This window comes from Malurus melanocephalus, unplaced genomic scaffold, assembly GCF_030028575.1.
Source record: "Malurus melanocephalus ecotype Western Australia unplaced genomic scaffold, MMel_1.1 scaffold_8, whole genome shotgun sequence".
Lineage (NCBI taxonomy): Eukaryota > Metazoa > Chordata > Aves > Passeriformes > Maluridae > Malurus > Malurus melanocephalus.
In genome coordinates, this window is record NW_026623240.1 from 2,983,945 (window position 1) to 3,003,649 (window position 19,705).

The window sequence follows — 19,705 nt, forward strand, 5'->3', positions numbered from 1 at the left end:
TTGAGCTGGACACAGGCAGGATTGAGCTGGACACAGGCAGGACTGAGCTGGACACAGGCAGGATCGAGCTGGACACAGGCAGGATTGAGCTGGACACAGGCAGGTTTGAGCTGGACACAGGCAGGATCGAGCTGGACACAGGCAGGATTGAGCTGGACACAGGCAGGATTGAGCTGGACACAGGCAGGATTGAGCTGGACACAGGCAGGATCGAGCTGGACACAGGCAGGATTGAGCTGCAGGGCTGAGGGGAGAGGAGCCAGGGCCAAAGCAGGCACAGCAAACCGGGGCAAGGCTGGCAAAGGGGCACTGGCACTGCCAGGGCTCCTGCAGGGCGCTGCCACCTCCTGGCTTTGCTGACTGCACCGATCAGGAGCTCGATCAGCGGCAAAGCCCGAGAGAGACACACAATAATTACTGTCTGCTGTGTTTGTATGTGTCACCAGGATCAAACCAGCATCTAATTCACCTGGAAAGTGGAACACCCCCTTACCAACACTGCTGGCTGCGTACACCCCTGCATTACTCCCATGGAACTGTTAGAAAGATTTTCAGGGAAGTCYGATGAGATGCAGAGCAACAACAGGTGGATTTCACCTGAGAATCTCAGAATATTTTATATCACCTCTTGTCAGCTTGACAAACTACTTTAAATGCTCCCTCGATGCCAAAGGTGGGGATAGAGATGGCAGAGAGTTATGGGGTGGCTGTTTTAGGGCAGCAGGTGGGATCCTGGGTACCAGGCTCTAAATTCCATACAAAGCCCTACTGCCATGGGTGCCCCCACTTGGGGCCGGACACAGCTCTTCTCCTGGGGCAAGAGCTGGCATCATTCTCTGTGTGTGCTTAGCGAGGCAGTGAGCAAAGGAAAGAGAGGAACTTCCCCAAGYCTGTCCCCAGCAGCATCTCTGGTGAATTCTACTTTTTTTCACCACAGAAAATGGCATAATCCAGAGAGGGAACATCACCYATCCCCTGGGCACAAGGCAGCACCRTGTGAGGGCTGAGGCCWCTCAGCTCCTGCTATTCCACAGCAGCACTGCTCAGTGAGCTCCTCACCCTGCYCTTCACCCTGATAAGAAGTTGTTTGGTGTGTTCCCAGTTTCCCCTGGCCTCTGTGGTATCTGCTGCCTGTCAGTGACACTGTGGAAGAGGCTCACATCCTGAGGTCTCACCTCTCTTTTTCACAGCCATAAAAGGGAAAGCAAAATGTTTAAATTTGAATGCTTTGAAGTTCTGCAGAATAAACAAACTTCTTCATGAAGACTGCAATGGGAAAAAATTCACAGAATCTCTGCAAGATGTAGTAAATCTGGCATCTATTGCATTATCTGTGCATCCATGGCAAATAATACATTAAAGACCTGAAAACAAAGTGCTTGGGGACATCATGTAACTAAAAACCAGGGAATTAGTTTTGCTATCTTGGAAGGCAAACAAGGCATCCAAGGCACTTGTAAAGATAGGATCAAAACCTACTGAGAGCACTGCAGGACTCGTAGAAGCGTGACACTAATGGAATTCACTTTAAAGGCTCCTAAACTTGAAACATTTCTTATATAATGAGAGCTGTTTTCATGCAGGATGCCCTTGGAGGCCTGAAGTGACTGTAAATGTGTACTTATGGAGAGTTACAGGCCTTCAGTGCAGTGAAGAAAAAGGGTGTGAAAAATGGAAATACATTTGGCATGGAGGCAGCTTTGGGCCATTTGTTTGTACGCTCTCTGAATTCCTTGCTGGCCTTGTTTCTAAATCATCATTATCACAGATCCCTGACAGCTGAATGATCTCCAATGGAAAAATGTCAAGGCAGGCAATGTGTGAGGAAAACACCCGCTTTGGGCAGATGTCTCAAACATAACTTATTCTAAACAAGTACTAGATGAAACTACAGCTCAGATGGATGGACTTAGATGAAGTTTCCAGCCACTTTTTAAAACTTTCTTGGCTAGCTGGKTAAATGAGGTTTAGATAAGGCTAAGGCTCAAATGCATTGCTGTCAGGGGAAAATATCCACACACATTATAAATGATTGACTTGGGGAGTCATTGCTCACTTTTGTTTGGATAGCATCTCAGCACATACCAAAATCCTGGCAAAAATTTTTCATCTGGCCTGTGCTGTRTAGAGGGTTACACTCAACTACTGGGATCAAGCACCCTTGGGCACCCAGGGATGGTGGTACCTGCTGGAAGCCATTTGGGTAGGGAACTTCTCGCCTCCTTTYAGCTGCTTGGGATTGAGTGTCACACAGTTGTTACTGTTTGCCTTCCAGCTCCACAGGATGCAGAAAGGAGCTGAGGGAGGAGGAAGCAGCCTGTGCCACATGTGGGRTCTGAGGCAGAGTGACCTTATTGTACCACGGAACATCCTACCCCTGGAGCCTAGTGACTGTTCAGCCAGTGAGTATTCCTTTTCCTCCAGTCCCTGTTTAAAATACCCTGGGCCAAATGCTAAGACAGACGGGACCTTTTCCTGTCAGGACTGAGCACACATGCAGCATGGAGAGGAGAGCTATCAGTGACACTGGGAGCATCCCAAATGGCCTCACCTGCCCTGTGCCACATGTCCTTATTGCTGGTATTTTTGAGCTTGTTGCCTCTTTGCTGAGATGATGCAGGGGACCCTTGGTGCTCTGTGCTCCAGCCTGGGGGTCCAAGGAGAACAAGGGGAAGACCAGTTTTGGGAAACTCACCACTTCAGCCATCTACTGACCCACTAATTTTTTTTTCTGGAAAAAAATCAATAAATATTTTGCAAGATCTGGGACACAGAGACAATCAGGTCTCAAATCTGCAAGTTTTGAGCAGAGATGTTTTTCATATTCAGGTGTAACTTCCCTCAAAGAGTCTGACTTACCTCTTGTCYCCTTATTAATGAAGACTCTTGAAGCTTTCTAATAGGAATTGGAGAGATGAAGCTGAAGAAAAAAAAAGACATTCAAGTGAGCAAAGGTTTTTTTTTGTTGTTGTTGTTTTTAATGAAAGCTCCAACTGTCCTAATGTCAAACCTGGTGCTGGTAAGTGGCRGGGGGAGACTGGCTGGTGGTGTGGATTCTGCAGTTACCCTGTCCCACCCCGTTTTCTGGGGCCAGTGAGGTCAGAGAGTGGCTGTGGGCCCACAGGGCTGATTGTCCCTGATGTGGGCTCCCAGTGTGGGTTGGAATGTGGCAGAAAAGGAGACTTGTGCCCACAGCATCTGCTCCCTGCATTGCCATGGCAACACATCTGTTTCCTCCATTTCCCCATTYCCTGCCAAGGGAGAGCCCCAGCCCTTCCAGCATCAACACAAATACAGAGAAATCCGAGTCCCATCAAAACATCTTTTTACCAATCCCTTGCTCCCCAGGCCACAACCCTTTTTCAATGACTGCAAAAGCCTTTACTCAGTCATGGACAGAACATTCTCTTACAGAGTTTGCCTGGCTGCTGCAGCCCCATTTCTGAAAAAGTACCATAACCCCTGAGCCCTTGGAGCATCAGGGCCAGAAAACCCCAACAGCCCTCCCCACCCTGGGTATCATCACAGCCCTCAGGATGCAGCAGCTCCATGCCTCATCACCTCACTTCTTTCCAGGCCTGCAAGATTTTATTTGCCCKCCTTGGAGGCTTGATAAGCACTGAATTTTCTTTTCAGGTTCACCACCAGATAATCTTTTGCTTTGAAAGATTTTTAGCAAAGTTTCACTTGCAGTAGGTCCAGGCTCAAGCTCCTGTTGATGCACAAGTTGGTCATTCACCATCCCCRGCCTCACTTCTCTGAAGAAAACAACTGCAAGTGCTTGGGTGCTCACAGGASAGTGTGGGTTACAGTGCTAAGCAAAGAGCCCCGGGGCTCTGGAGGGGCTGTGAGCAGCACAGGTACTGTGGCAGAGCTGGATCATTGATGCTGGAGGTGCCTGGATGCTCTGCTGGCAGGGATGAGCCCTTGTGCCACTGCTTTCTGATACAGGATGCTATCAGCAGCTTGGAAGCAGCAGCTCTCCACTTTCACAAGCTCTGCAGAAATACTTGCTGGCAAAGGCAGAGCGTGTKCTCAGCAGTTTATCAGGGTGTCCATGCCAAGCCCCTGGGAGGGGCTGCTTGGGCAGGAGGAACCAGCASGACCTGCTTGGCCAATCCAGCCCTGAACTGGTAGGACCACTCGGTTACTCTTCCGCTGCAAAAGTGCCAGGCCTTSCAAAACCATTTCCATCAGCTCAGAAAGTTACCTTTCTTGTGTGTTCTATTAATTCATGCCCCTGATAAGCTCAGGGGTTTGAAAAAGATGTCCAGGCCCTTATCTTTGTAGGAGCTTTCACTCCTTGAAGCCACAGGACTAAAACCCCCCAAAGGTTTGGCTGTGTTTCCAAGGAGCATTGTAGCTACCATCTAGGAGCACAACTGTGATGGTGCCCATTTACCGTGTCTTACCCCACCCAGAGTCCATGTGTGCCTTCTGATGTGCTGCTGGGGCAGTGAGGAGGGTCAGCATTTCCAAAAGGAAACACAGGTGGCACACTGAGACCTTGTGGTGAGGATGAAGCAATAGATTTCTTATATTTAAAGAAAATAATTAATTTGAGGCTGTCAGTCCTCCTCAGCACATCCAGCACAGAGATGCTGCAGTCAAGTGGACAAATCAACTGCCTGATAGGTAGCATCACCTRCAAAACACAGGTGAGAGGCATTTGCTGCTTCCAGCAGTCTTGCATCTAACCACAGTAAGGCCACCCTGATACTCCACCCCTGCACTGCAGAGATCCCTGCCTTGGGACAGGGACAAATGGGTAAATGAGGTCACAAGTCTCCTGAGCACTAATCCTGCTTGTATTTGTTCCTCCACTTCAGCTTTCCAAAGTTACTMTTTGCTGAGGGTATTGCTTTGCTCGGTGGTTTTGTTTGTAACTTGTTCTGAACTTGTAAAAATCTCATCTAGCTCCTCGCAGTAGCCAACAGCTTGCTCCTAAGGGCAACCTTGAGACTGTATTGAAGTTCTGTGCTACTTTAACTACTTTCTTCTCTCTGCTCACAGCAAGGAAACAGGATGCCAGAGCTTTGCCAAAATATTTCACTAAATAAATAGAACTGCAGGCAGTCTCCACAAGCCAGTCCAACAGTGCCACATGACCCCAGCAGGCAAGAGACGAGGGTTACATTTAAATTCAATTTTAATTCAGAAAAATATCAACACTTATTTACCACACTTCATAAAGTCCATGTGAAAAAATTCCTCTGACAGACAGTTTAGTAGCCCTCTTACTCCAGCAATGTAAAAGCATAACAAACCAAGTCAGCCTATGCTCTGGAGTATCATACCAGGCTGGCAGCAACACATGCACTAGTAAGTGACTCCTTGCTGAAATTCTGTGTGCTCTGGGGCTCTTGGTGCATCTGGAAGTTCTGGATTCCCTTGCCACCTTTGTCTGGTTCCTGGGGGACCTCACAGATATGTGGAGTTGCTCAGGTCTGCCTTTTGTACAACCTATATATTGCAGYGCTATAAAGGGACATGGTCACACGTGTCCCATCTGGCCCAATGAGAGAGGTGTGGAAGGAAGCACAATCCTGCCATTGCCACTCTCAATGTCCATGCCAYTGCCATCTGGTCACAAGGACACTGCTGGATATGGTCCCCATACACAGTGCTYTAGGTGCATCCTCATCAGCTTGGCAGCAGGGGAGAGGATGGACTGATTCAATCAYTCTTGTCAGCAGAACGGTCCAAGCCTGCCTGCAATATGGGTGTTCTACTCCACACCCTTGGGATCCCACACCTTGCCAGTGCTGCCCATGGTGGCACTGGGAATCTGGTCCTTGCCAAAAGCCACCAAACCCCACTGCCCATGATTAATTCACTCCTTGAGGGTATTGTTTTTTGAAAACAACTTCTCYGCCAGCACAAGCTCCTTCAAATGTGTGCCCGGAGCCAAGGACTGGAGTGAGACCCTCATGCTGGTCTGGGCTTCCTTTGGAAGCTCTAGGGCTGTGCTTCCCACTCTCCTCCCTCCACTGGGACCAGAAGCACCAGAGCAAAGGAATTCTTGCTCCATCTTGGCAGGACAGTGCTGTCTTGGCATGGAACACCAAAACTGAAGCACATYATTACTCACAACATAAAGAAACAGAAATGAGGAAAACGTCCCATACCAAATGCAGGCAGCCCAACAGCCTTAGGAGCAATCTCCAAATCTCTTCAGGGGATTTATAGGGGAGTATGTCAGATGCAAAGACTAACAGCATCATTTCCCTTGGCAGCGCAGGCTGATGGCAGGGGGAGGAAGGAGCCCTCACACCCCTGGCTCTGGGCTCRCAGGGCTCCTGGAATCCCCCCAAGCCCTGGAGAGCACAGGAACCGGAGCGGGGGAGCTGCTCCCGAGGGAATGGCTTTTATCCTGGCCATTTTGTTGGCTGTTGGAGAGAAGGAATGGAAGGAGGTGCACAGGAAGCAAGACCAGGCAGCTGTAAATCCCGTCAAGTATAACCATGATTTTTTAAGTGTATTTTCTTGATTTCCCTCCCAAGGGACCAAACCCAAAATATGGTTACGTTTGATCTTTAGGTAACTAAGAAACAAAGTGTTTCCCAAACAAAAAAAATCACATTGCAGTCAGACAATGGTCATTATTACAAAAGAGCATTTTATTTCTGTTTTTTTTTTTTCTGGGTGTACTATATTGCAACGTAACACTATGTAAGTCTATTACCATATTAAGAACCTTGCTACAGAATTAAATTTGTCCATTTGGTCAAATAAAAAGCTTTTTCTTGGAATTCCTACAGGACTCGTCGCCACTTAAGCACATGAATTACTGAAGTGCCAGAAATGTGATATAAGACTTGGCGCAGGCACTTTCCAATCAGAATTTGCAAAAGTTGTTGGGCTGGCTGGATGCATGAGGTCAACACAAATATCCATTCTAATTTTGCCAAAGGGGGAGATGCCATCTCCAGATTTTGATCACAAAGTAGATTTGCTTGTCAGGCTCAATGTACTGTGAAGGTTGTCTTCTTACTTTTGATGCAATCTTTGTCATCTCTAATTCTGTCATCTCTAAACCAAGAAAGATTTTTATTATTTTGAGTGATAATGAAAAAAAAGCCTTGCTTAAATTCTGGAATCGTCATACTTGTTAGGCACCTGATTAATATAAGTAGTTATATAAATTCTTTGTATATATACAAACCATGCTAAAGTATTGTCCACARAATGTCCATCCATTCTAAGTCAAATACTATTGGTCACAGGAAAGTCTAGTATGAATTGCATGTGAATATACATATGAGCAGTACATGATTCACTGAGAAAATATGGCACTTTTACATATTTTCCTGGATGTCACAGAGAATTAGGAAACAATCTTCCCTCAGCTGACTCATTTCTAAGTTACTGTAACATGGGTTTGGAAAACACACCCCAGACTAGACAGTAAGAAGTTTAGAAAAGTCAACAGTGCAGCTACCTGAGTTTGTTTCGTTAAGAAATTAACAGTAATGTGATATTTTATCATCCACTGCAAGCCTGAGGGTTGTCTACTCAGAAAAGCCAAGCTGCCTAACGCTGCCATAGATAAAACAGCACAGTTCTTCAAGCACGGGGCTCAGAAAGATGACCTAGCACCTCCAAAGTGACTTGCTCCAGCCTCTCCTTGTACAGACCCCAGCTGCACAGTYCTGTCGCCTTTTTACTCCCACCTAGTGTCCATCCAATCCTTTARAGAGCTGGCCCAGCAGAAAATTACTCCCTTTTTTTGACTGGCATCATTTTCTGTTTATTTGTCCTGGGGAGGGATCAGACCAGCACCAGACCTGTAAAGGTACACCAGAAGCAGCTGGAATGTGYTGGCAGGAATAGGGAGCATGGTGGGGAGGGAGCTGTCCCTTTTTGGTGACACTAAGCTGTCAGACTGATGAAGCTGTCTCAGCTGACCAAACCCTTGGAAAGCGTTGAAAGTGCTTAGACCGGTATAGTTTATTCCTAGCAAAGTGAATAAAGATACACCAGCACAAGGCACTTTATACTCATGTAACTGTGTCCACATGAGGGGTTGCACAGGTATAAATATAATAAAAATATTGTAACAAACAAAACCCCCACATCCCCTATGTGATGTATTTACAAAAATGGCATAGAACACACCTCCAGCCTTCAGATATGAGGTGTGCATCAACTTCCATTCAGAAACCAGGCCACATTATACATGAAACAACATTAGACACAAAATAAATTAGGGATTTAAAATGCTACATCTAGGAATATAAAGACTTTTTAAAAAACTTTAAATGTAATCCCATATTTAAAATCTAAGTAAGAGAACTATACAGCTCCACCAATTACTTGGACATTTCAAACAGTTTACATTCATCAGGGACAACAGCACTTTGGTTTACATAATTAGGTTAATATGAGCAATGAAATGTTTCTCTTCCTCAYATAACATCAAAGTAAAATACATTTAGAATATATATTCTTGCCAAGCTGTTCCAGTAAGTGCATTCCACACACAAGTAGGAGTAGCTGCAATAGCTACATCAATTATAGGTCTTCAATAGAACTAAATCAAACACTTTTWAAAAAGCTTCATTTGATTCCTTCATGCCTGACCCGTTTTCGATTAATCACATGGATCTTCTCCAGAACATAATCAAGCGCAAAAAATAAGTCTGACCTGGTACTGTGGCAAGCCCAGACACCAGATTGCACAGCACACCCTGGAGTAATGAGGAACTTCCCATTGTGGCTTGTTTCCCCACATTTATAAGTCATACTCTTAAACCAACTGTATGCTTTTGTACCAAGCTCAGGAGCTCACATTAACTGTAGCTCAAGACACACAATGGCAGTCAGAAAACATTTAAGAGCAACCAATCTGACAATTGTAAAATATTTTACATAACAATCAGCAACTCAACCTCTGCAATTTATGAACGGCATTGCCTCCTGGAGAAGTACGGACTTATTCCTAGATAGTCTTGCAAAACATATACCCAGTGCCTGCACCTGACTCAAATATGTGTTGTCGGATGGGATGAAGAGATCTCCTCCTAGCAAAATATTTTATTATTTTTGGTTAGATAAAATTAGCTTTGTGAGCAGCCCATCCCTTTCAAACCTGACTTAAAGAAATCAAGTGGCTGGATTAAAAAATACCTAAACATGGCTTCAGAGGATAAGTTCCCAACCTGATGCACAATCATTGGAGACCACGTTATTTTAAAAAGCACACTTCCAATTGTATTATTTCCAATTTAATCACTTTCTGGGAGATGAAAACATAGCCTTCGTCACTGTCCTTGGGTAGGCTGGGTTAGCTGAGACTTGTGAGAAGTTAATGTATTCATTTAATCTCATTTTTGCTAAYCTGCAAATGCTCCTGTGCTGGGCTTGGTTTTATGATATCCAAGCTCAATTGAGGATCCTATTAGATGCTATTTCCTTGTCAGAAGCTTTACAAACTAAGTATGATGGCATTTTGTCTGGATCCTATCCCTAGAAGGTGCCAAGCAATGTGGTGGGGGAGTAGGCTGAGGGGCAGAGGGCACTTTCTGTCTTGCAGCAYGGGGTGTTTGGGGGAGGATGGGGTTTCTCAAGACAACGATCTTGCTGAATTGACATTACCAATACAGCGAGTTTGCTGCACCCCTTCCATCCAAGTTAGTAGGAAATGGACAGCCACATCCCTTTGCACTGCTTGGAAAACCTTCAACATGAGTCACTTTGGTCCTGATTCCTCTGTGAACTGTGACCTTACTCTTCCTGCACCAGAGAGGAAATCACAGTGAGTGCCTCCTGCTCAATGCGATGTGTGAATCAGCAGCCAGACTGAACTTGCCAAATGGTTCTGAGGGAGTTCTGCTCCCTCACACCTGTTAAAATACACAAAGAACCTGTCTACTTGCTTTGACCATCTGAGAAAACCATGTCATAAGTAAAAAGGGATTGTCAACCTTCTAGATTTGATCTTGATAGATGTTGAACACCTTCTACTGCCACTGAAGAGAAGAGGAAACAAGGTATTCAACACCTGCAGCACCACCTGTTGAAGACCATGTCCTAACAGATTAACAATAACCAATAGACAATATAATCATCTATTACAAACTATGCAACCCAAAGCATACATCTTAAACACAGTTTCCCTGGTGGGATTAGGAAATGGAAAGAAAAAACAGCAGATAAAATCATTTACTTTTACCRGTAAAAATTAAGTTACAGATGCCCTTGTTCTCAGGGCAAAACAAACTTTAAAATACCTTAAAACAGTGAAAAAATATGAGGCAATTTTATTTAAAAATATATGTACTCCTTACTCCAAATTTGTTTGTACAGAAAGGATTTGAAAAAGAAAAAATAACAACAAATTAAATGCATATTTGGAGTATGCATTCTTTAGAGTGTTTTTGGTAGAAGTGTTATTTCTGTAAAACTGAGCAAGAAGAAGTTATTCAGCTTTCATTTGCTCCCTGACATCAGAAGGCAAAGTTTCAAACAAGTTGTCCTCTACAGTGAAACCAGTCCTCTTCAGAGCTCTACACTCACCGAGCTCAGGTGGGAGGATTTCAAAGTGATTGCCTTTAATATCCAAATAGGACAGCAATATCAAATTACCAATTTTAGGTGAAAGGACCGACAAGTTATTTTTCCCAATTTTCAGAGTCTTAAGTTTTTTGCAAAAGTATAGTTCATCTGGCACACTCTCCACTTTGTTGCAAGTAATGGAAAAGTATTGTAAACTCTGCAGAACTCCTATTTCAGGTGGGATAAAGCGGATGTCATTGTAAGACAAATCCAAGTATCTGATTTTGTTGCATAGGAATAGGTGGGACGGAAGAACCTCTATTTTGTTATGGCTGAAGGAAAGCCGCTCTAGGCTAGTGAGTTTCTTTATATGCTCTGGGATGTAGGTTATGCTGTTGTACCACAGCTTTAGAATTGTCAACTTTCGCAGATGTTGAAAACTTACTATTTCTTCAATGGATTTGAGGTTGTTTTCTTTTAGATCCAATTCCTGAAGACTGAGAAGGCTGAAGACCGCRTGAGGTATGCGCTCTAAATCACAATGAACCAATTCCAGCTGTGTCAGGTTGACCATCTTCTTCAGGTTRTTGAGCATCACTAACTTAGTGCCATCATTATGGATACACAACTTTTGCAGGTGACTCGAAACATCGACTGCAGATTGTGGGATTTTGGACAAATTACTTTTTATGTGAAGAACTTTTAGGCTTTTAAGCTCCCGAAAAGACTCTAATGTAATGTTTTTGGAAATATCGTGACTTAGGGAGCCAATTAAATAGAGCTCTTCCAAATTTCTGAGGCCATACATCCAGTGTGGAAGTTCCCTGATGTCATCAAACTTGACGCTCAAGATCTTGAGATTCTCTTTCAGAAAAGCCAAGGCGGCACTGTGGATCTTCACGGAGCACTGGTGCAATGAGAGCTCCTGGAGATTGTCCAACTGTGCAATAGTTGCTGGTATCATTACATTATTAATKATTTCAAGTTTTAAAGACTGCAGCTCAGTAATTTCAAACACTGTGTCTGGTAGTCCAGAAAGCATGAAAAGCTGTAGCTCCAAATGGCTGTGGGAGTTTGTCTGTAGCCTCTGTCGCAGTTTATCTGCAGTCCACTCATTGTTCAGGTTCAGCTGTTTCAGCTTATTTTCACTGACTTCAGACAGGAAGACRGCAAAGCGCTTGGAGTAGAGAGGATCATACTGATCGATCATATGAAGCATAAAAGCAAAGTCATTCTTGACATCTGGGATATCATCAATTCCTGTCTCTTGCCGAACATACTCAAAAGAATATTCTTTCAGGGAACGGTAGAATAACCAGTACAGTGTATAGAGGCATGTCAGGCCATAGATGCTTACAAAGCACAGGTAGCAGTAAGAAAGTTTAGAGAACAGATGTGCCATCGTGTGATTACAGCAAAAATTCTTGTATCCCGTCATGTCTTCAATATCAACATTACAGACTACTGTAAAATTAACTTCTGAGACAAGTGCTGTGTTGTAAGCAATAATAATAAGAAATTTAATTACCTTAAGCACAGTCTGGCGAACGTACATGACGTAGAGKATATCACCCTCCTCAACATGCAGTCTAAATTTCTTCACCTTTTCAAAYAGTGCTTTGGCCTGTTCACCTTCTTTTTTATCTAATGCCCCAGGTGTTCCCTTATCCACAACTAACTTCTCAGGGATTGATTTTAAAGACTGTGTCTTGACCAAAGTGCCTTCAGTGCTTGGCTGAGCAGTATTAGACTTGTTAATGTTGTTCTTCCTGTTATCCTTCTCTTCAGAATCTTCCCCTGACACTTCAGATAAAGCTCTTGTCGTCCAGGGAGAATCAAAACATTTCCCAAGTATTGAAATGAAGTGTTCAATTTTGGAGCTCGATCCAGGGAATTTGAACCAAAAGTTACTACACAGCATGAAGACCAGCGTGTGTATAAGGACAAGGTAAGGRAAGTACTTGGCATACCAGTGCAGAGCCCGCTCATAGCACACCTGATTTATAAAGCTGTATTGCTGAAGGTCCAAGTCAGTCTTGAGTCCTTTCATTTCAACGGTAGCTGGAGGGGTGGATGGCTTTGGTGGTGGAAGGGGGGTGGTATCTGGGATTGTGTTAAACACATTTGAACTGTTAGATTGGTTCTGGCAAGGCTGGAGGCGCTTTGGAAGGCATATTATCTTGTCCTGCATGACCTGGAACACACAAAAAGATATCTTATGAACTGATGCGCAAACAATGGTGGCAGCACCAATGGGTAGCTGTCCTTGGAGTTCCTCCAGCTGCCAGGCATTCCTCCCCACAGCCTGCTACTTGGCCCCACAGGCTGTGCTATTATTATTCTCAACGAGACACTTGTTCTATATGCCAAGAACCAGGCCATCCCTTTCTATCTATGGTYAGCTTCCCATCATTTGAATAAGAGGGCATTGAGACAATCCAGGGAAAGGAGAAGTGTGGGGAATGCTTCCAGAAAAGACTAGGGATCTCCTGCAYGGCTCCTCCCAAAGACAGATTGTTACTGCCAGGTGTATTCACCCTGACTACTTGATGTTCAGAGACAGCTCAGGATTGAAAGCAGCACAACTGCCTTCATGTGGCTGTACTCTCACGCTGTGATGTCTTATCACACCAAAAGCGGCTGACTAAGGGCTAATGTGAGCATGTCTATGCTGGGACATTACTCATTTCAGTCTTAATAAAGACAGATAAGGACATTTCTTTGATGTCATTTGTGTGTGCATRAATTTTATTTAGCTTCTCACACATATACATGAGTCACACATATACATATGAGTCCTCATAGAGGATTATACACATGAGTCCTCATAGAATCATAGAATGATCTGGGCTGGAAGGGACCTTAAAGTTCATCGACTTCTAACACCCTGCCATRGCCAGGGACATCTTCCACTAGACCAGGTTGCTCAGAGCCCCCTCCAGCCTGGCCTTGGACACTTCCAGGTTTGGGGCATCCACAATTTCTCTGGGAACCTCAAACTGTTTCAGCACCTCAACATCCTCACAGTGAAGAATTTCTTCTCAATATCTAATCTAAACCTAYCCTTTCARCTAAAAGCCCTTACTCCTTGTCCTATCACTACATGCCCTTGTCCAAAGTCCCTCTCTCTGTGAGGGACTTCTGTAGGATGGACTACATACCCAGGGAAAAAATGTATCTGTTCTTGAGTCAGTCTACAATTAAGAAAAGAAAAGAAAAGAAAAGAAAAAAAGAAAAAAAAAGAGCAATTTTCCTAATTTGGGATGGTCATCCACATTGATAAACTGAGGTCAGAGTGCCTTTAGGGACCAATCACCTTTGGTTTAATTTGGGATAACCACTCTGAATTCAATGCAAGGCTCCCTATAGGTCTGAATTTAAAATGCTAATCCACGGGATAAACCAAGGAGCTCTCTTACTTGCYCTGAATGACTAACTGGGATGAGCCCAAACTAAGTACGTGTGCATAGTGTAGMTGTAGCCTTTGACATCATGGGTGTTGAAAGCACTAAATATATTAATGCAAAATTCAGCTCCGCATAAAGAGATTTTTAAACATGAATGTTGCATCAACTGAAAATACTTGAAMATAGAGAACACAGGCAAAACAAAAGTTAATATCATGTGAAATTTAAGACATAGTATATCTGAATCCTAGGCCATGTAAGTGAGCAAATTCCTCTGAAATAAGAGCTCTGTCAATGTGTCCCTTTAGCTCAATTTCAAAGTCATGCCAAGAAACGTGAGATCCATGTTTGAACCAGTACTGTAACTTTATAGTTTTGTGGAGTCATCCCAAACAGTATTTTTCACTTCTTTTCTGCTTTTGGCTCTTTAGCAAAATGTAACTAACAGTGACTGACAGTAATGTCAATTGTTTATGTCTGAGCATCCTCAGGGATGTTTTGGAATGGAAGAGACATAATATTAGCTGTGGGTGGTGTTAATAAAATAAGCACATTAATTTCAAATCTCTTTAAAGCATAATGACAGAAATAATATTAACATTTGCCAAAAAAAGAAAAACGGGAATTACAAAACTACGTTTTTCAAACTTTCTAACAGCAAAATGATAACAAATCAAAACTGAAGTTGATCATCTGTTTTGTTATGCCAAATTGAGGTGAAACCAGCGATCCAGGCACCAGCCAAACCAACAGYTCTTATCTTACTTGGCACAGCTCCATTGACTCTAGCCCAACTCTGCTGATTCACAGCTGCTAAAAGTCTGGTCTGTGTTATTTGATGTTGCTACTTAAACAGCTTTAATCCTGGGACCAGCACATTTTTGCTTTGTTCATGGTGAGCCCAAGAGATAAAACAAGATAGGATGCCATCCTTCCAAAGCCCTTCCTCATTTGTGGTGTTCTTTCAGCAGTCCCGAGAGCATCCGCCACACCTCCGTCCCCTTGGATTTACCTGCAAGGTGCACCCAAACACTCCAATCATCAGCATGGCGACCGACAGATAGTCMGTGAACACATCCCACCAGGGCTTCAGCACTCGGAATGCCGGCTGCTGCTCCGAGAACTGCCGGAACTCGGTCACAGGAATCATCGTCCTGCAAAACAGCAAGGCCAGCTCAGACTCCTGCAGCTCATTCTGCATGAGCAAGTGAAAAACCCTGCTCTGTAAATGGAACTCCCAGCATGTGGCATAAAAATTCCCAGCTACTGACACCCCACCCCAGAAGAGGGATGCTCGTGCTGTCACTATGCAGCTCCTGTGAAGAAGGGAGAGCCTGGGATCCCATCCACGCAGGCAGGCAAATCCCTCTCTTTGTTGACTCCAGCCATCTCTGATGGGTCAGTGAGGCTTTCTGCATCCCTGAAAATCAGCCCATTCTGTAGGTAGAGATGTTCAGCTTCATACACGTTAGCCTTCATCTCAAAGGTCTGGCTGAAATGCTTGTCCAGTGTTCAAACTTCACACACCCTTTTAAATATCATGCTTCATTCACTTCCGTTTTATTCACAGTGGTTTCAGGAATGCTTTGGCATATTTTTGTGCATACTCACCGCAGTTTTAAATCTACTGTGTTTTGAGTGCAAGTTCTTAAAGTTCTTTAGGTAAACAAAGCTAAAGGCAGATCTAGGGCTTTATCTTCATCTCAGATGTCTAGGCTTACATCATCATGTCCTCTCAAAAATGAGCCAACACATGAGCATGTACAGGCAAAGCAACTGATTTGAAAGCCTACAGAATACTGTGTAACTGAATSCCTGAGATCAAACCCGTYCTGAAACTCCCTAGTAAGTTACAGTRGAAAGATAAATTCACATGGGAACATAACAAAAATACTCCCAAAGGCAATTAACAAAATTTGTCCATTAACTAACATATAAATGCTCACCACAATCACTTCATATCACATTAATACTGGAAGTCTATAACCCCGATTCAGATGCACACTGGGACCCATTAATGTGGGTTTGGTGACATCCATCTATGTACAAGCTTAGTGATAAGCATACACTTGCTGAGAGGCTGCCCAGGAACTTAGGGGATTCAGTTCACTCAGAGCCAGGGAACAGGAAGGGAAGSATTCAAGCCCTAATGGCTGCAATTCATTGCAAGTGTACAGCCATCCTAAGGACTAATACCTGACCCCCATTAACTGGCCATATTCATGTGGAAAGATGCTCACTTTGGCGCCTTCTCAGGGACTGCTGTGTCTCTGCCTGCCGAGCTGATCCTCACGAGGTAGTACAGTCTCCAAAGGCATAAGGTGCAGTCTGTAAATGAACTTGTGGCAGTAGCTAGGCTGGGCCTTTGCAGCTGAGTAGCATAACAGCTCCTGTTCCTTGCTCTGCTCTCCTCTTGCAACCCTTCCATGCTGCYTTAAGCACTACTTGGACAGACAGGAGAATCTCTCTCTCGGCCTCCTTTCCTTCTGAAGTCTGTACCCAGGATGCAGGCTACAATGCCAGATGAAACTGCACACACCTCTTCCACTGGCAATCCCCAAGACGAAGGCAGGCTGTCCTCCACTGCACTTCCAAACTAACAGGCCATCAGTGAAAATGATGGCAATGCAAGCCTGACTTCACACAGCCAGGTCAAAGGCTTGGCAGCATCCATACCAACAGGCCTGAATTGCTGCAGTGCTGGCAGAGGAATGCAGCATTTGTTATCAAATGGCAGGAGGCCAAGAACCACAATTCTGCTTTTTGTGTGCTTGTCTTGCAAATGTTAGCAGACATATCAGGGAAGATATACCTTTACAGCAGAGAAAAGCTGAGGCAGCTGCTGGGACAAACCTGTGTTGGTTTATTATTCCCCTTTTATAAATACTGGCAGGAAAAGTGGATCTCATAAATTAGAAGTGCCCCATGTAGCTCTAASTGCATGCCCAGCACTCCTTCAGCTAAACCTCTGCTGGCAGCTCCCAGCAGCACCTGAGCTGAAGAACATCAAACAATCTSTCTTCCATTCCCACATGCATTTCACTGCCATTGGTAAAGAATCACCCTTTTCTTTCTCATTTCCACATAAAATGCAGGTGACTGAGTAGCTGCTGGGGAGCTTTAATTTTTTTCTATCAAGCATTGAAAAATTCAGAAAATTCTCAAAGGAATCCACTAATACAAACGTTAGCTAAGCAGTTGCTATGCAACAGTCCTGCTCAAAGTTTTGCAACACATATACTACTGTTGGCTCAGGTTTTGAGGCCAGCTGGCTGACTGGAATGCCATCAGCACACCCAAGAATACCTATCAACAGATTGCTTTAAAATCACGACATTTTCTTCCCACCCCTGCAGTAAAGGCTTAGGAGTGCTTTTTCATATTCTGATGGCATAGCCTCTAGAGATCGTATTWGTAAGGCTTTTCTTGAAAGTATAAATAATTTGACTGTCAGGTAAAGACCGAAGTATCTCCTCCTGCAGTGGAGATTSTTGATAAAACACATGTGCTCACATGCACAGAAACGTGTGGAGACCCAGGAGTCGCTGGTTAGACACCCAAGCAGATCTGAGCCACAGTGTTATGAAACTCGGCAGCACTGAATCAGGGGCAGTGCCTGACAGCAGATGGGACTGGAAACTATCTTGCAAATGACTCTGCAGGGACAGCTTTCAAGACCAAAAAATCACTTAGTTGTTGCTTTTTATAGGTTTCAYGATGTATTTTTAGGGGTCTTTGCTGTACTATACATTTGTTTTATTTCCCCTAAGTGATACATGGGGACTTTAGATGGAGACAGACAGGTTCTGATCCCACAAACCCACCATGCTGCCCTGATCCCTTGTTCCTTTCAGAGGCTGTTGTTTGCATAGCGTGACTCCTCATTAGCAGAGYGCACATACTGTTACCCTGATTAATGGGCCAAGCAGAGAGAGCTGCACACGGAAAGCCTCTCTGAGCCATCCTAGGAAACTCATTGCTGGGAGTGGAAGGTTTGCAGTCCAACACCAGGCATCAAAACCCATCCGCCACTAACATTTTCCTTTATTGTTAAAAAAGGGAAACACACGTTACTGAATGATGGCAGTAGTGGTGCACATAAAATAACAGTAAAAAAATCCCATAATGTCTAATGTCACACGGCACTTTTTAGCTTTGGGGAAAAAAGACATTCACAAGAAACTTGAAATGGCAATTAAATGTGAACAAGTAGGAAAACTATTTTCCAACACTCACTGGAGGAACCCTATTGCCTCTCCCCTTGCTGTACTAACAATCCAGGAAAATTCTGGAAAGAAGTGCAGAGCAGCCTAGGCTTACCAGCACTGCTGACATCTGCACGCAGAACAAAATGACACCAAGTCACTTCTCATTTGTCTCCCCCTTCCCTCTAGCTTCTTTTCCATTCTGGCTGCTCAGTGCAGAAAGGACATCTATTAGCAGCAACTCAGACCTCAGAAAAGACACAGCAGGTCCACCTGGCTTAGAGAAATCCTGAAAAATCCTCCCCGGCCATGTCCAGAGTCCAGYTCTTCCCCACTGCTACGCCCTAAGTTGCACCTCTGCCAGACTCATTTATAATCACACATAAACTCGGTCTGCACAAAATAAAATTATTCAGGCAATYGTCAATTTGAACAAATCAAGGCATGCTAAAAAGTCACACTGCTGTCCAAGTCACAGCACACCATTTACTGCAGGACACCATTTCTGGGACAGCACACCATTTGCTGTAGTTTCTTATCTCCCCACATAAGGAAAAGATAAAAGACAAGGAGTTCAGTATTTCAGCTGGTGAAAACTAAGACAGCATKACTAATGTCAGTTCACTCACATTCAAAATGTTCTTTAATTGCACAATAGGCTGTAGCTGAAATGTGGCATCTGACTAATTGTTAAATGTTATTCTAACCTACTTTAGTAAATACTAGATTTTTTTCAATCAAAATTACAACTTGTTCTTTTTATTCTCTGTTGMATTTTTAATAATCCTCAGACCCTAGAGAAAACAGTACATGAGATAAATCATCTGGTATTCAGCTACCAGAAGGAAATAAAAAAAGGAACTTGGATTAAAAAACAGTTGTACTGGCTGTTAAACAGTCCTGCAGAAAAGCATTGTGGGTTTGCCAGATTTAATAAAAATARTAATTTAAAAAAACAAACAGAAAAAAAAAAAACCAGTAAAAAAAATCCCAAACCAAACAAATTAGTAGGTGTTCTTACTTTAAAATTATTAAGAAATGTAGAAAACCTGGTGAGTGAAAATGAGTATGTCATAATAAAATGAAATACCTGAATCCAGGTATAAGCCTAATACCTACTCCATCAGAAAACCCAACTACAGGAATCAGCTAACGCATGGGAGATTAGAAGYAAGACACAACAAATTAATGTGACCTATAAGACCCAAGGAGAATAAATAGATCCAAGTCAGAGACAAAAGTATTGGAAACAAATTAGACAATAAATCAAGAGATTGAAACAAAGGCTGATTGTGAAACGCTGCACCGTGGAGCGAACCAGCCTCTCAGCGGTTGGTTTCCATCAGAGGGAATAAAGGAAAGCAGTGAGGACACTTTGGGAGTAATGATGGCTCTTGCCAGTGCGGCTACAGAGAAAAGCGAGGCACCCGGCAATCCACGTGATGTCCAGCGCAGAATGGAAAGGAAATCAATTCGTGAGATTCCTGCCCGCGGGGGGCTCAAGGGGCTGGGGCGGGCACCCGGGGGCTCAGGGCCGTGCAGCTCCGGTGCCAGGGGCGCTGAGGGCCGAGCCTCCGCCACCGGCAATGGCAGCGG

At 44.0% G+C, this 19,705-nt stretch overlaps 1 protein-coding gene across 1 annotated transcript; it reads right to left on the minus strand.

Annotated features, from left to right (window-relative positions):
* Nucleotides 1-6,226: 6,226 nt before the first annotated feature.
* LRRC8C (leucine rich repeat containing 8 VRAC subunit C) lies at nucleotides 6,227-15,413 on the minus strand. Its single transcript, XM_057374287.1, has 3 exons — nucleotides 15,183-15,413; nucleotides 14,917-15,058; nucleotides 6,227-12,691 (listed from the first exon to the last, which is right to left on the minus strand). The coding sequence occupies exons 1-3, from the start codon at nucleotides 15,320-15,322 to the stop codon at nucleotides 10,421-10,423; spliced, it is 2,553 nt and encodes an 850-aa protein (XP_057230270.1). The 5' UTR covers nucleotides 15,323-15,413; the 3' UTR covers nucleotides 6,227-10,420.
* Between the last annotated feature and the right edge of the window lie 4,292 nt (nucleotides 15,414-19,705).